Source organism: Pieris brassicae, chromosome 10 (genome assembly GCF_905147105.1).
Source record: "Pieris brassicae chromosome 10, ilPieBrab1.1, whole genome shotgun sequence".
Lineage (NCBI taxonomy): Eukaryota > Metazoa > Arthropoda > Insecta > Lepidoptera > Pieridae > Pieris > Pieris brassicae.
The window spans coordinates 15289733-15306185 of record NC_059674.1 but is presented as its reverse complement, the minus strand read 5'-3'; the positions used below and the strand labels follow the sequence as shown (position 1 = coordinate 15306185).

Below are 16453 nucleotides of genomic sequence, written 5' to 3'. Positions count from 1 at the left end.
CCATCAACATCTTACACTGAAAATTCAAATATCTCTCAAGACTTTAACGCGGGAAATTCAAATAACACCAAAGCTACAGTAACCATTACAAATTCCCGTTCGTTTGACCGTACTGAATATGTTCCTACTGATGTTTCACCTTATTTAATATATGTTCAACGTATACAAAGTTCACCTGAAGGCGGAACCGTTCTTATAACATTTGGCAATTTTTTTAAAGCAGAACAAATTTAGGAAACATAATATATAATTTTTAAAGTTGTTGTTGGGTGTGTAATAGCTGGTTAATTGTAACTCTAATATTTACTCCTTCGTAACCGCTTTTTGTGACACATTAATTATTCGTATCTTCGAAGATTGCTTGTTTAGTAGATTTATAAATAATGTTAAGGAACTTGTGAAAAAAAGGACAATGTACATATCGTGGTTTATTATTTTTTTCTATACTACTAATTATAATTAATACTTCATTGTAAATAACAAATTTCAATTTTATTAATAAACAGGTACTAATTGCTTCAAAATGAATAAAATATTAAACTAAATACGTATTACGTCATATTATGTATATACATAGGAAACCAAACGTAACAGATAGGTAAAGGATGATTTGTCACTTCAGAATATTGATTTCATAGTTTTATCTTTATGCCTAAAATATGTATGGGCTTGTTGATAATTTTTTCATTTTACTGTGACTAGTAGATTTTCCCAATTGTAGCCTTTCTTTTTTTCTCACCACGAGTATCTATTTGATAATATTTTACCTACATTTTTAAAAAGAAGTAATAACTTATCTTTGTACTTTTAATATATTTTAGAGTTTTAATTTATACATAGATAATTTGCATTGTTTCCATTTTGAAACTTTATTAAATTCCTTTACTTTTCTATAGTTAAAAGGTTATTACATTATTAGATTCATATTTATTATTTATTAAATAAAGGTTACCAATAAGTTTCCGATAACATAAAATCTTAAATATATTAACAAATGTATCTTAATCTAGACTCTAACTACAACTCTGTGGTAAGTTCGTCTTGGGGTCGTCTGGTCATCTCAAATAACTCGTCTTCTAGCCAAACACTTTCTCTCCTTACAATTGGTCGCCTCTCCCAGGGATCTGTGAGTACTATGGACTCTGATTCTATTTGGGAGTAGCTTGGTGGTCTTCCGCTCCATGGGTTTTCCTTATCTAAAATATGACTATCATAGGATGTAGGGGAGTATGAGGGGGGTTTGAAGGTAGAGAATGATTGAGTGGTGTCATCTGACCTTTGGCTCGGTGGGGACGACAAGTTCACGAGTTCTGTTTGTTGACATGACTGATTAATACCGAGACGACTGTAGCGTTTGAGTATTCTGAAGAAAAAAAAAAATATTTTTTTATTATAAATGTGCTCTGTATGTTTATATGCTCTACGGTATAAATTTTTACAGCTCTGTGATGAGATGATATAAGAAACATTATTAAAAAAAAATGCATGATTCGCCTTTTGAAATTTGCGCCAAAACGTTAGCGAGCTCGACACCGTTATTCTCGAAATAGACTTTTTGAATTCCTAATTCACCTAATAAATTATTTACTCTTATGCTTGTTAAAACTTGCACTTAAATATACGAATGTGACATGACCTTTCCAGACCTAGATTACTCACGAAGCACATGTTAAGCTCTTATCTTTATTTCTCAAGAGCACTTGCGTTTAAGTGAACGCTTGAATTATAAAGAGATAAAAATTTATAGGCTGTAAGAATGAGAGGAGAAGATTATTTTTAGACTTAAAGAGCATCATCAGCCACAATGTCATAGGTTTTGTTTTTTTATGTATCACAGGGCTAACGCCTGATGTTAATATAATGTTAATCACCGCCTATGGACACTCAACGCCAGAGAGGGCGCGAGTGCCTTGCCGGCCTAAATAAGTATAAGTATAGTAATAAATTGGGGTACAAGAATAAATGAAATAGTTACCGATCAGCCCAGCTCGCAAGTCGAGACCATTCTTCAGGCACCACAGGAATCTGCTGTTTGTTCAGCAGTATTAGTAGCTTTGCCAGATCACTCAAGACACAGCTGAAAAGTTGGGTTTATAAGTTTTTATATAAACATAGTGTATACTTACTATGAAATCTTAATTTAAAGCTAAATGCGAATTTAGACACAGGTATTAACTAAAAATTCTCTTTATAAAGAAATATTTACCTATAAGCCATTGCTGCATCATTATTCCCCAACTGGTAGAGCTCTCGCACCTGGTGCCTCGTGTGGTTGAGTATAGCTAGCAGAGTGTATGCGTGAGGCTAAAAAATTTTCTTATATTATTACTTTGTGCCTATGATATGATACGGTGACTATACAAAAAAAATTGAACATCATCAAATCAAAAGGAGGGCAACTGGCGGCCTTATCGCTTACAAGCGATCTCTTCCAGGCAACCACTGTGAGTAAAGAAAAGAATAAAAATGTATTAAATTACATAAGATAGGCAAGTAGTGCAAAAATACATGTTATACACATGAGATTAAGACAAAACTAAACAGGAACAAAAAAAACGAACTAAACTAAACTAAAAAGATGATACATTAAAAATAGAATGTAAAAACACACATAAATCACGATAATTTAAGATAAGTCTCACGTCAGTTAGTAGTTAGTAAGAAAGTTAGGGATACGATGTGGACAGGTAATGTTTGTACAGAAGAAATTTAAAGGAAGATAGAGAAGGAGCTAAGCGAATAGGGACGGGAAGTGAATTCCATGGCCTAACTGTAGGGACCTTAATGAGGTGGGATTTCAAGGGTATAGTTTTCGAAAGAGCGTAAGCTTTAGTTATAAATATTTTTTTACGGTATTGCGATTTACGAACCCAATACGTTATATATTCTATACGTTAATCACGTAGCGTAAGAAGCGTGTTATTATATTTGAGGCATACATTATGACTGTTATTTATGAGCCTTCTTGAACAACAAAACGCACGCACGCCTTCTTGTTTAGAAATCAATGTAACTAATATCTTTATTAATCACACCACACACATTTGCAAACACCGAACCGGTTTGTAGAAAGTGATTTTCTTCTAATTGAAAGCGACATGATATTCATATCTGTCAGCAACGTGCCGTGAAGCAAGCACGGTGAATTAATGGCGAACAAAAAGATGGCGCTTTTTATCACAATGGATGAAAAACATTTTTGGCGTAGCGTATTTAAACTGTTCCTTTGATTAAAGAATGCTTTTATAAAATAAATATAGTTTATGAGAGTATATAGAAACTATATTTTAATGGAACACCGCAATTCCTTTCAAACACAGCACAGTTGCCGCATTTTGTAAGTTTTGAACATTTTGCCGATTTACAAAATTATGAATCTGCGAACAGAGATTATAAATAAAATGCATGTATATGACAACATCTTACTCAGCATCAACTACGTCTTTAATAGTTAGTCTGTTAGGAATAGAGATGCCAATTAAAATAACGCTTTTTCGCTTACTTGAGGTTTTATCTACGCTACCGATAACGTTACGTTGTAATTGGGAGTGTTTTGGCGTGTTGTTTACATCCACACTCGTCGAGTAGGCTTTGATTTCACGCGCCTACACTTCCTAACCTCGTTTCGTTACACGCTATAAAGACCGAGTAATGGCTTAATTGTTACGCAGGCTTAAAATCATTATACATTACAATAGTGTAATAATAAAATAACTATATTTCCTCACTATCCCATTCGGACCCAATTATCGTTTGACGGGAATTTATATCTGAAACTCGGATTTATACGTATACTGCTTTGCGAACTAATCCATAATGGTCTTTATTATTTTGCTCTGCACTATTCATCTTTATCATATTCATATTTATAATTTTATGAACTTACTCGTAAACAGTCCAGCTGTTTGTGAAATTCTCTTAGTTGCGCGTCGTCATCGTGATTCGGTTGAGGTAGAGGGTGCGCGTGCGGCCTTTTCTTGCAACGTGCGTAGGCAGCCCCCACAGCTACCAAAATTATACAGGCAGCTACTCCGCACGCGCCGCCAATTAATATCTGTAGAATGATATCTTTGAATTAAACGTTCATAACATGTAGAACCTGCCAAAACCCTTCTCTTGACAAGATGGCGCCACAGGTGATGTAAATAAGTACGAACAGGTGATGTAAATATGTACGAAAACAAACGTCAAGTTTTTTACATGTATTAGCATTCTGAAATTACATAAACACACATCAATATATAGAGACAGGCAAAGACATACTATTTACAAGCATGCTAGACTAATTTCTGATAGTTTTGTTAAATTACTGACAAATATTTTTAATTATGGATTTTTTCATAAAGTTATTTTACTCTATAACATCTTTAAAGGCTTTGTTTTATACAGATTAATCATAATAACACTTTATTTTTCATACTATCTAATAGCATATTGTAATTCTAAAGAGATACAACTTGGTACTTCTGAGTTTGTTTCTTGGTAATCCTGTCTGGAACTAGAGTACCGACTTGTATTATGGTCTTGCAGACATTGTTTCTGAGTGTAATAGTAACATATTTACTAATAATAAACGCTTGTGTTCACAGCGGCGCATTTACACATTTTCAAGGTATAGTCTGTGAAGTTTTTGCTGCCTCTACCTTACAATTGTCATATCCTAGATTTTCCTATGAGTCCTATGAGTTTTGAGCACAAAATTATACACAAACCATCCAGTTCGCAGCCTCTACCCAGGAATAATATATAAATGTCGATACGGGAAGAGGGAAAAGCACTTTCTGTAATTTCACTTTTTTTACACATAGAAAGTTGAGGACGCATAGATCGATTACTGGTTGGGAGGCGGCGAACTAGCCTTATTCTAGAATATTGAAGTTGTAGTGTAGCAACACCGAATGTGCAATGACAAGGTAAAGTGGAAGTCATCGGCTAAATTTATTGCAGACTTCTATCTAAAAAAACAGAAACCCTTCATGCAGAAATCTTTTTGATTACTATCGAGTAGAAAATAAAATCAGTTCCCTTATTTGCCGCCCTAGGCCCGCCTACTCAGCCTGCTGGTAAATCCGCCACTGTGTGATCACGTTTCCACGCAAACAAAGTAACAGCTAAAATATCAAAGAAGTCGTTCAACCAAAATTCGCAAAACTGATTCTGTAATACGAAAGCGTACCAAACTCATTTACCTATATTACAGTATTGAAACCGAATTATGCAAAAGGAATTCGTAATTCAAATTACAGTGAGGTTAATCTTGTAATGTTGCTTCATTAAAAGCGCATCAAAGCGACGACTGTGTTTACGAGATGAGTTTGTTTGTTCATAGGCGTTGTGACCTACTTCCTAGCTATAAATATCTGGTTTTATAGAATTTCCATACACGGATTGTATTTAAACAGCTGTTTTTATTGACATGCCATATGATAGTTTGCACAATATTACAATCCTTGAGCTTGCTTTGTATATATTTTTTTGTTTAAGTCACCAGTATTTTTTTTATTATTGTCCCTTTCACTGTTGACATGTTTTAATTGCTTTGCTTTGTTCCATTAGCTTTGTCTTAATAACTTTCACTGCATATTTGCACTTCTTGCGTTCATCTAATAAATATTTTTTTTAAAGAAATCGGTCGAAAGCGATAAGGCAGCCAGTTGCCGTCATTTTTATTTAATTATTTTAATTGTACTATATATCTGTATACTTGCAACGAAGTCGTAATAGATATATAAATAAATATGTACATCTATGCGATCTACCTTCACTTCTGTAAATGATATTATACATATTTTCATGGTTCGAAGTAATACTTACTTCGTGATACACATGCCCTGGGTAGCAGACTCTGCCCATGAGCTGGTCATCGTGTGCCCAAGATTCCCGAGTCCCTGATGGACACTCGTGGGAGCACGAGCCTCCTGGCCATATAAGAAGACGCGCACATTTAATGCATCCGTCAGCTGAGCATCTAACGCATTCGGAACCGCATCCTGAAATGATAATGTTGTATTACAGAAATATTTTATAATTTTTGTCTTCAGTTCATTAGGTTGAAATTAAATACAATTGGCTATGTAAAGGGAATCGTGGCTTAGTAGTTTAAGACGATGGATGTCTAATAAATAATATAGTTCAAAATAACAACTTATCTCAAAAAACTGATAAAGAAATGCCAATCAAAAAAGGGAAATCGTGGCTTAGTAGTTTAAGACGATGGATGTCTAATAAAAAATATAGTTCAAAATAACAACTTATCTCAAAAAACTGATAAAGAAATGCCAATAAAAAACTTTAAAAAGCATTTTTTTAATTCTGTTTATCTAAAGTGGAGTTCGTTTTAATTTAAGAAATTTTCCTTAAGGTAATTCACATAACAAGTGTAAAAAGTTTATTTTTCTTAAGCCTCCTAAAGTTGAAAAGTTTCTCACGGAAAAGGGAAGTGCTTGTTTAATGAGTAGAAACGTAGAAGTATTACATTAATAACCTCTTACATAATGGACGCTAACTACTTCTGGTTAGATATTCTAATGATATGTTTGTCTACAACAGTGTTGGCCTAGTGGATTGAGCACTCCACACTCAACTAACAGTGACAGCAACGGACTACACGCAAATTAATCACATTATTTACTCAAATCGTTTCTTTGTTTCTAGTAGTTGTGCAAGAGACAAATTACAGTTTTGCTCCAAAACGTATAAGGGGTGAGAGGGATGTTTTTTTTCTAAAAAACATTCGGCGTGAATATTGGTATTAAATATAGAACAAAGCACCCCCGTTAAACACAGGAGTCCCGTTTCATCTTGGTTAACACACGATTAAATCCGAACAAACCATAAACAATCATGATATTCTCGTATCTCTGACGCCACGGTTATTACGCTTTAGCTTAGATTTGATATAAAATCATAACATCACAGCGTAACATTAAATAATGAAGCCTATAAACGTATTAAGTGACGTTTACACGGCATAATAAACCCGTGAAATAAACAATTTTTGCAGCAGATGTCTATGTCCTTTACCATTCTCTATTGCGTATTGAATATTCAACATCTCAATACTTTCCAAAGGGAAAGCGAACGCGATTAGTAAGTCACTGTCAAATTAACGGGACTATGCAATCACAGAGCCAACTGTAATCTCAATATGCTAACCGTTCAATGTTATATCAATGAAACGAAAGTAACGTTAGTATATTTTGCATCGTAAAAGATGTGCGAACAATACGACAAGCAGCAAAGACAATCACAAGTAACAATAATGTATAAAGATATTTATGCTTTTACGATTTAAATTTGCTATATTTTAACTTAGAGCACGGTTGGCCTAGTGGCTTCAGCGTGCGACTCTCATCTCTGAGGTCGTAGGTTCGATCCCCGGCTATGGACCAATGGATTTTCTTTCTATATGCGCATTTAAATTTCGCTCGAACGGTGAAGGAAAACATCGTGAGGAAACCGACTTGCCTTAGACCCAAAAAGTCGACGGCGTGCGTTAGACACAAAAGCCTGATCACCTACTTGCCTATTCGATTTATAAATGATAATGAAACAGATACAGAAATCTGAGGCCCAGACTTAAACAGGCTGTAGCGCCATTGATTATTATTATATTTTATACTTAGTGTAGTTTATTTTTAAGAGCAGTGTTTACTTAGCTTCAGGGTGCTACTTTCATATCTGAGGTTATAGACTGGACATTCTGTATATTTGCGCATTTAGCACTTGCACGTACGGTGAAGGAAAACATCGTGAGCAAATCGGCATATCTTAGATCCATGACGTCGACGGCGTGACACAGAACGCTTATCACCAACTTGAATATTAGAGAAACAGAGAAGATAGAGGCCCAGTGCAACTAGGTTTAGCCAATCTCCGCTCCTACTAGGTTTAGCCAATCTCCGCTCCTACTAGGTTTAGCCAATCTCCGCTAGAGTTGACTAGTAGACACTGCTCTAGCAGTATGAGTATTAATAATACAGTGAGAGAGATGTAGAAAGATATCTTTTTTCACTGTATAACTGTCATGAGAGATTAATAAGTGTTTATTTCTATTACAAATAAGTCTACATTTTTGAATAAACTGTGGTTACGCTTTTATGAATACGGCGATGTGGTAAGCATTCCGTTATTATATCTGGTGAAAAATATTCGTCACGTTTTTCACTTCTACCAACAAATATTTACATAAAATTAAAATTGGTCATTTCGTAATACAGCCTTCGTTATGTCTAACATTAGGTACAATTGCTAGGTGGAACATTAACATTTTCTTACTAAGTCCCAGATGTGACGTATAATTCCACCACTTGAATCAATAATAAATTGTAACAATCTTACATTAAACACTACTGAAACATTTAAATCTTATCTCATCACAGAAATAACGTTTCTTTTGTTACTTACAAACTTAATAAAATATTATTTTTAAAACACGCTCTTTTAATAATAGACAAAAATTCAAAAGTGAATGCATACATAATCTAGGTATCTAATCTTTGACTGTATTACGCAATTAACCTTTACGTATTCTATGTTATTAATGTAATTACTCTAGTGGGCAGTATGACTTAATATAAGACGTATTTGCAATAAAACCTGCATAATACCTTATATAAAACCTCACATTATGCTTTTATTTACACAAGATTATGTTTAGAATTGGATTCTGTTGCGATATACTAGTATATCGTACGAGTCTAGCTTTCACAATTAAGCGTTTATTTTTGCCGCGCATTACAACTAGCTACTACTGAAGTATTTCCGAACCAATTCTAATTATGATCCTTCAAGGCAAGAGCGTACCAATTCTAAAAAACCATCTCCGGCACCGCCGAGCTCTATGGGCGGCGAATGGAGTCTCCTGCCTACTTGTTTTATGTGAATAAAAAAAAGTACTTAAAGTACTAAAGCTAAAATATTTTTAATCTGTGCCTTTCCAGTAAAAAAAAACAACCCACTTGATCATACGGTGTGTAAGATGCGCCTGAAGTTTCCTAATAAAGGTACTTCATAAAAATGGTGCAACCTTCTTGTACTTATGCTGTGCTCACGTTTAATATATGCCTTCGGGAACCATGTGTCTTATAATCTGTTAAGATGCCTTATAAAAATAAAAATTATCTACTATAATATATAACTCACTCACGTGTGTCGTTTAGAGGCGGCGGCGCGTCGGCCGGCCGCAGTTGCGCATGGGCCGCCTCCGCCGTCAACAACGCGAGTGCCACCAGCAAGTGGCTCATCGCATCGTGCCCATAGCGGCGTTACTGGAAGAATAATTACCATACATATTTTCCTTATTCATGTTTTGTGAGGTTGCTCTGTTACATTATAATGCCTATAATTAATATATAAATAGAGTGTATATAAACAAAAAAAATGTATCGCAAAACTGAAAGTATATAGCGACACAACAAGTAGTTTCACAGTCAACATCTCAAGGCCATCGAAAAAGGCATCTCTCAAGCATAAACATTCAGTTGACAAACGTCAGTCACAATGCGGTTAGGGTTTGGCGAGGATTACATCCGTCAGAGGCGTGAAGTGGGTCACCAGACAAACCTCAGGCTCGTCACTTATAACTGTAAGGACGGGTTTACAAATTAGCCTCTATTAACATTCTATAACTAAACAGTAGAGACATTTCGTCATTGTTACTACCAAGGACTGGCGAATACATTGAACTTTGTCGCTTTGAAATGTGTGTTTAGACGCTGTTATTTGTCACGTATTATGAAAATAGTTTGACATTCTGGGGAAAACACTTTTTAATAAATGATTACGAAGCCTTATTTTGCAATTTTTTTAATTTATTGGTACTGGTAGTACTCGCTTTTTTATATATTGCTCGTTTTTTTACAATTATTCAAATACAAATTAATTTAAAAAATGTATTCAACTACTTACAAACAAACCGATTAAATTTTGAAAACAAACCAAAAAGTAAGATTAAGTGTGACGAATTTTAATATTATTACGGTAACATAAAAACTTTTGTATGTAAAATATCACTATGAAGTTCTTAACGAGTTTTAATACGTCAGTACAAATTGTTTAATGTTCCACATTCTTTTCTTTGTGAGCGAACGTGACATTCATTGACATTATACAACGCGCGGTATTCACGATTATGGCATTATAAAATCGTTTTGCATTGTCTCGATTGCTAAAATTATGTAGAGTAGACATAAGATGTTCCGTTACAACTTAGACACATATATGTGTATCAGCCTTATGTCATAAAAACAAAACAATTGCGGCCTTATTATAAACGTAAATACCAAGTTACTAAGGTAACGATCCTTTATCAAAAAATTATTTGATCAAGTTTTATAATAGATGTTTAATTTTTTTTAACATACGCCAAACGAGCAAACTGTTCACCTAACAAGGGCAGTCATGGACACCCATTTTAGTGGGTGCGTTGCCGGACTTTGAAACAGTATTTCGCTCTTTTTAAACAATTTGAGTTCGTATCTCCCAGGGATGACCCCCACAGGTATTCCACACTTTGCTAGTTCTTGTCTCTAATATGCATATAAATTATAGATTTACATAATGAATTCCATAAATAAAGGTCTACGCCAAATAACAAGGAATTATGTAAAAAAAAAAATATTACAATAATACGATTACCTATGTTTTTTATATATTTTCTACATAATTCCTCGACTATGTTGTCATCGGAGTTATTGAATAATTTACTTATTTTACCTAATTCTTTTAACAACTTTTTGGACGACACTTACAGCAAATTCCAGAAAGATGCCTCTTAACCTTTTGTTGAATATTATTTCCTTTAAATTCGTTTCCCTTTAGTCCCATACCTGGTGTTATACCTGTCGTATCCAAACATTTGACAGTCGGTCAGAATATGTAACAGCTCTTCAGCTGTATTGCTACAAGGACAATCACACTTTGTCTAACCCTGAACCGACAAAAATCCACCGTGACATACGATTCCCTATTTATAGCACAAAAGACTTTTTGTGTCTAATATAAATTACGTCTAATAATCTAATACGTCAAATAATTAATTACATATAAGATTTATTTATAGTAAATTGTTTATTTACTATAAATAAATCTTGATTTAAACTACACGATTTACGAATTAAAACTAAATTATTATATATATATATATATATATATATATATATATATATATATATATATATAGTATATAGTGTATTTATAGTCTGCTAAATTAGATTTTAATCGCAAACGTAAGAGAGCTCGAGTTAAATAGTGCTTTGTCCCTTTTATTTACTTGTACTAACACAAGAGCGGTAACGACAACACGACTTAGTACGTTTGTGAATAAAAGGATTGCTGTTTAGGTGTTATAAGGTCTTGAAAAACTAGGTCTGCGTGTTAGACATTAACCTACTTAAGAAAACCAGTAGCGCATTCCGAACTGATTGCGTTGACAAGAATTAATTTAATTGTTGTTAAGCATTTTAATTATCTTAGTTTTATATAATTGATATTAACTCGTATAAATATACTAGAACGGAATGTATAAATTGTCTAGATTAGCATATATATTTGTATATTTTTTATTTATATATAGTATATAACACTGTTTGTGATTCGCCTCTTTTTCTAGGTTTAGGCTTAAGGCTTACTTTATTAATCCTGGCTTATTTGTTCCCTATATTTAAGAACACCATTTTAGATAATTAATATTCATTATAATTAACTAATTTCAGATTGAATATTACACGAACGTGTAGTAAGTAATAAGGACTAATGTATTTTAATGATATAGAAATACTCTCAGGATATTATACTTATATAAAGTTAATAAACGTTAAAAACAGTCTTGTAAAGTTGCTTTAAACTATAATGTATTTGGTCGTGTCATATTGTACGCATATAGGAAGTTTCGTTCAACTACGCTTTACGCCGGTGAAAGTTGAGGCTGACGCACTTTTGTTCACAAACTCGTTGTTATAATAAGCCGGTACGTCAAGAAGTCCAAACTAGCGTTTGTGGAACTATGATGAATAATGTTACCCCTTAAAACAGTTCTGTATCATATCTCAAATCTGTATTTTAAACCAAAGCTTGTCAAGATGCTGCCGATCAAGTCAAGAAGCTTCTAGAGCTTTCGAAATATAGATATTTTAAATACAGTAGGTATCTACATAGTATAATTTTGACATGTCATAAATTATAGAGTATATAGCAATCACCATCGCAAATTATTTACATTTAAGCATTAAATGATTTTAGAAGGGGTTTACAACACACTCCGGCGTTTTACTACGCTTTGTGCGCTGTTAAGTATTTGTAGTTTACGATACAGCTGTGTATTTCACGGCCATTGCACTTACGTCTCTTTTCTAATTTGACGGTTTACGGCATTTTTAATTCGATTAACGGCGAAATTATAGCTAACAGGGCTATATTACGTTATAACGAATTGCTTCATTATTGACTGTTTTTTTAATATATTATAATATTAAGTACGCGTCTTAGAAAGGACTGAAATCTTAAAAAAATATTTTTACACACATATGTTACGTTCTGTATTATAACTAAAGTAGTTCATTGTGGTTATATTTTTTATTTAAATGTCGCACGCGCTACTACTAAGCAAAACAGATATGGCCGTAATTGTGCCTTATGGTTCTAGTAAATAGGTTTTCCCTGAGCCGTAATGCAATCATGAGCAGCCTTGTCAAAGTAGCTGCAATTTCCCTCGATTCTTCGATGACAATGCCATTGTTTACTTTGTACACGTGTTTACGTGTTTTTGTGTAAGAGAAATCGTTCAAACCCCTCAACCGGATATATTCCGGGCCACATGCGGGTTTCTTAGCTGTTACGTGTCTACATATTAATAGGTTATACATTGACTTTCACTTGAGTAGTTAAAGTAGAATACACTTCCGTCCGCGTTTTAGCCAGTTAATTATATATAGGTTAGTTACGGCAATAGAATGACCAAACCACTTCCATTTTTCGACAACCACTCTGCTTTTTTGTATTATCAATGTAATTTTTATACTGTTTTATATTGCGACAGTAGGTCACACAATATCATTAAACATTGCGGTAGTAAACAACGATGACATGTTGGTTAATATAGTTTTTTTCTATGTATTAAATGTAAATGAAAAATACAGTAATAATAATTAATCATACGACTTTGCTTGTAGACAAAAATTCATCTATACTATTTAATTCATCGTTAACCATTTTGAAATAATCTTCTTCTGTGGATATTAAAGCGTCATCATCATCATCTTCAATATCCATGTGCGTAGCGTCCTCAATTTTATGCTTTACACGTATTTCTTTAACTCTATTACCTAATATATGTTCACGACGCGTTTCACGGTCATAAATTTGATGAACTAATTGCTTATCCTGGCTGTTGGGAAGGATCATATTTTCGGAAAGGTGAAGGATGTGTATTGAACCCTGATTATCTCCAACAGCAATAGATTCGCCTGATGGGTGTGGTGTTACACGAGTTAGGCCGTGCTTCGATACTTTAAGCGTTGCAATAGGTGCATGATGTTTTCTCAGTAAATCCCAATAGTGGAACACCCCACCTTCACAGATCGCCATATAACTAGAATATCTTAAAGGAGCCCAAGCAACATCAGTTACCTGGTAACGATATGGGCGTGTGACTATAATTGGCGCCGTGCGAACTTCTTCACTCCAAATACGGACGTTCCAATCTCCGCAAGTTATAAACATACGTAGCGTACAAGGACTTCGGTGAACGGCTCTCACTGCACCTACATGAGCGTTCCAATAAGATGTCAAAATTTCCGAGTGGCTTCTCCCCATACGATTTGCATTAATTACTAAGCCAGATTCCGTTCCTGTTAAAAACTTTGTAGGTAAGCCCCGATCGAATTCAAGACTGCTAACACCTTCAGTATTGGAATAACTCGGTTCAACGTTAGGTCCTTGTCGAATTGACATAAAGAGCTGATCAATAGGCTTAGAAATGTATCTTACATCCCACCAAAGACACTGACCATCTGGAGATCCAGAGAAAAATTCTGTATTTGTACGCGAATGTGTGTAAAGGAGACCAGTGATTGGCCCACGATGAGAATTATATACAGAAGATTTAGAAACGGCATTTTGACTACCCCGACTGTCAAAGATATTTACTGTACCGTTTTGAAGACCCGTAATCAATATGTCGGGCTGATCGGGAGAACATACTAATCGCCAGCAAGTAGTTTCTGGGAAAAACTCATATAATGGAGTTGTTTGTTTATTTATATCCCATATATAGCAAGTAGTTGGTAGCATCATATCTTTTGAGTAATCTTGATAACTGTAAGATGTAACAAGTTTAGGTGTATTTTCATCTGTCCAAACAATGCAAGATACAGGCCGTTGATATGGCTCTGTAAATACATTTGCAATTTGAACGTTGCATTTTTCGACTGGCGCTTGAGGGTTCATTGTAGCAAAGTACGTTTGGTACATGTCGATTGCGTTATTTTGATCAATACAATGTTCCAGTTGTGGCTTTAGGCTTAGTATTGCACGAACATACCCGTCCTCGTGTTGAACACGCCGTCTGTGCCGATCTAGGTGATCTTCATTGTAAAGATGGACATCACGGGGCCAACCGCCTTCAATATGATTTATGCCCTGGTCGTGCATTACCAATTGTTTTGTGTTTGCTTCGTGTTCAGATTGCGGCATTGTTGCTTGTATTTCTCGGTGAACAGGATTGCGAAGTACATACTGTTTCTGCTCCTCGATATTGGGGTTAATAGAGTCTATTAGGTGCGCAGGTACGTCTTGAAACAATGGTTGTCTACCGAGGTTTTTGCGAAGTTTTGTATAAGCATAGGTTGATCTAACGTAGCTTTTCATTTCGTTATTCGTTGTTTCTAAGTAACCTTTCGTGTCTTTGGTGACGTTTGAATAATAAATTTTGTAAAACACGCAGGCCATGGTAATGGTGCCAGAATTTAATGGGTAACTGATTTGATTAATTAAAAACGTCTTAAATGAGATGATCTGTATTACATTTAAGTTATATAATTAAAAAAACTAGAACACCGAGTTACGTATAACGAACATCTAGTAATTTTGTAATTCCTTTCATAACGAGACTTGCAAAAATGTATTTAGTGGATGCATAACGAAGATAATAGCACCATTAAGGGTAATAAGTATGTGTGCAATGCGATATAAGAAAATATAAAAATTCCGCAAACGTGTAAGATATATAAAAGTCCAGGAAATATCGCAATGTGTGATTGGAATTATTAAGCATTAAGAAATCTTATTGTCCACATTGTTAGCATAATATTATGCGTAAGAGTTTGAAAGCTTTGTTTTGATGTCGCAATGTGTTTGTTTCTTTTACTTAGATATGCTTAACACAACTCTGACCCAGCATTTTATGGATTCGGTCGGTGTACCTCAAAGGTATTGTGTTCCCAAATATTTAAAATTGCTATAGAAATACACTAAATCCTTACTAAGATTAAATGCTCTTAAATTCTCTTTAACAATATTTTAATATAATATTTTTTTCAAAACAATGTAATGACGCATAATTACGACACGTTTACTTGTTTGGTTCTTTTGATTCAAAAAGACCGTATTTTATAATAGAATGTAGCTTTGAATATAAAAAAAAATATCAATTAGTCAAGCACTTCTTACATAAATTTAAAAAAATAACTCACAGAATTAACAAACGCAATCCAATTGTTTAATAACACAAAACCACATTTTCCCTAAACACTTGAACACAGTTTTTGTACACTTTCTAATAAAACGTGCGCGTACGCAGACACGACCGTCCGTTTCGTGGATAGCGCGTGACTGGTAGTAAGTTGTAGCTTAGTTTATCGTTGAACAAAGTACTTAGGGACTGGTTTCGAGTTCCTCACGATTACGCTACTTTTCTATGAGGGTCGTGCTAGTTTCCATTTCTTTAGCTGACCCTTTACGGCTAGCAATAGTTCCTGTTCGAACGCGGTCTGATAATCTATAGTTTTATCACAGTTATTGTGCTAAAAGTGTTTCTGTTGATTTAGTTTTTATAGGTACCTCGTATATGGTTTTGTATCAGAGTAATGATTACTTGAGTATCCAATGAATTACATTAGACTATTTTTAGATTTAGAGTTTAACAGGAAATATCAATTATAAAATGACTAGCTAAACCCTGTAATTTGAAAAAAAAACACACTTAATTTTTTCGTGGCTTGTTCCAACACTTAATTCAAATCGACCCAGTTGTCACGGAGTTATTTCAAGTTCAAATAAATTGTATTCCTATAATGGAAAACTTTGTTAAGAACTTACTTACATATCAGCCTATGTAAGTCTTTTGTGATTTTTCAATAGGCAATAATAAGCAAAAATGTTTCCCAAATACGAAAATGATTCTTTTAAATGGCGCTGCCGTGTCTATGTAATAAACAATTTGCAAAACAACATCGCA

At 34.2% G+C, this 16453-nt stretch overlaps 2 protein-coding genes across 4 annotated transcripts; both read right to left on the bottom strand.

The window, feature by feature from the left end:
• Positions 1 to 474: 474 nt before the first annotated feature.
• On the bottom strand, positions 475 to 15825 carry LOC123715629. Of its 3 annotated transcripts, none has more exons than XM_045670814.1 (7): positions 15690 to 15825; positions 9149 to 9269; positions 5815 to 5990; positions 3887 to 4054; positions 2207 to 2304; positions 1976 to 2077; positions 475 to 1363 (listed from the first exon to the last, which is right to left on the bottom strand). In XM_045670814.1, exons 2-7 carry the CDS (start codon positions 9243 to 9245, stop codon positions 1018 to 1020), a joined length of 987 nt encoding a protein of 328 aa, XP_045526770.1. In that variant the 5' UTR covers positions 9246 to 9269; positions 15690 to 15825; the 3' UTR covers positions 475 to 1017. The 3 variants fall into 3 exon arrangements, with proteins under 3 accessions (XP_045526770.1, XP_045526771.1, XP_045526772.1); XM_045670815.1 differs by lacking the exon at positions 15690 to 15825 and adding an exon at positions 12218 to 12337; XM_045670816.1 differs by lacking the exon at positions 15690 to 15825 and adding an exon at positions 10752 to 10833.
• On the bottom strand, positions 13087 to 14885 carry LOC123715628 (dynein intermediate chain 3, ciliary-like). The gene has a single exon (XM_045670812.1). The coding sequence runs from the start codon at positions 14863 to 14865 to the stop codon at positions 13150 to 13152; it is 1716 nt and encodes a 571-aa protein (XP_045526768.1). The 5' UTR covers positions 14866 to 14885; the 3' UTR covers positions 13087 to 13149.
• Positions 15826 to 16453: the final 628 nt, after the last annotated feature.

Coding starts and splice junctions, on each gene's coding strand:
- LOC123715629 (XM_045670814.1), bottom strand. CDS start 9,245: ATGAGCCACTTGCTGGTGGCACTCGCGTTGTTGACGGCGGAGGCGGCC. Junction 4,055..5,814: donor CAGGGCATGTGTATCACGAA/GTAAGTATTACT, acceptor ATCATTCTACAG/ATATTAATTGGCGGCGCGTG. Junction 2,305..3,886: donor AACAGCTGGACTGTTTACGA/GTAAGTTCATAA, acceptor AAAATTTTTTAG/CCTCACGCATACACTCTGCT.
- LOC123715628 (XM_045670812.1), bottom strand. CDS start 14,865: ATGAAAAGCTACGTTAGATCAACCTATGCTTATACAAAACTTCGCAAA.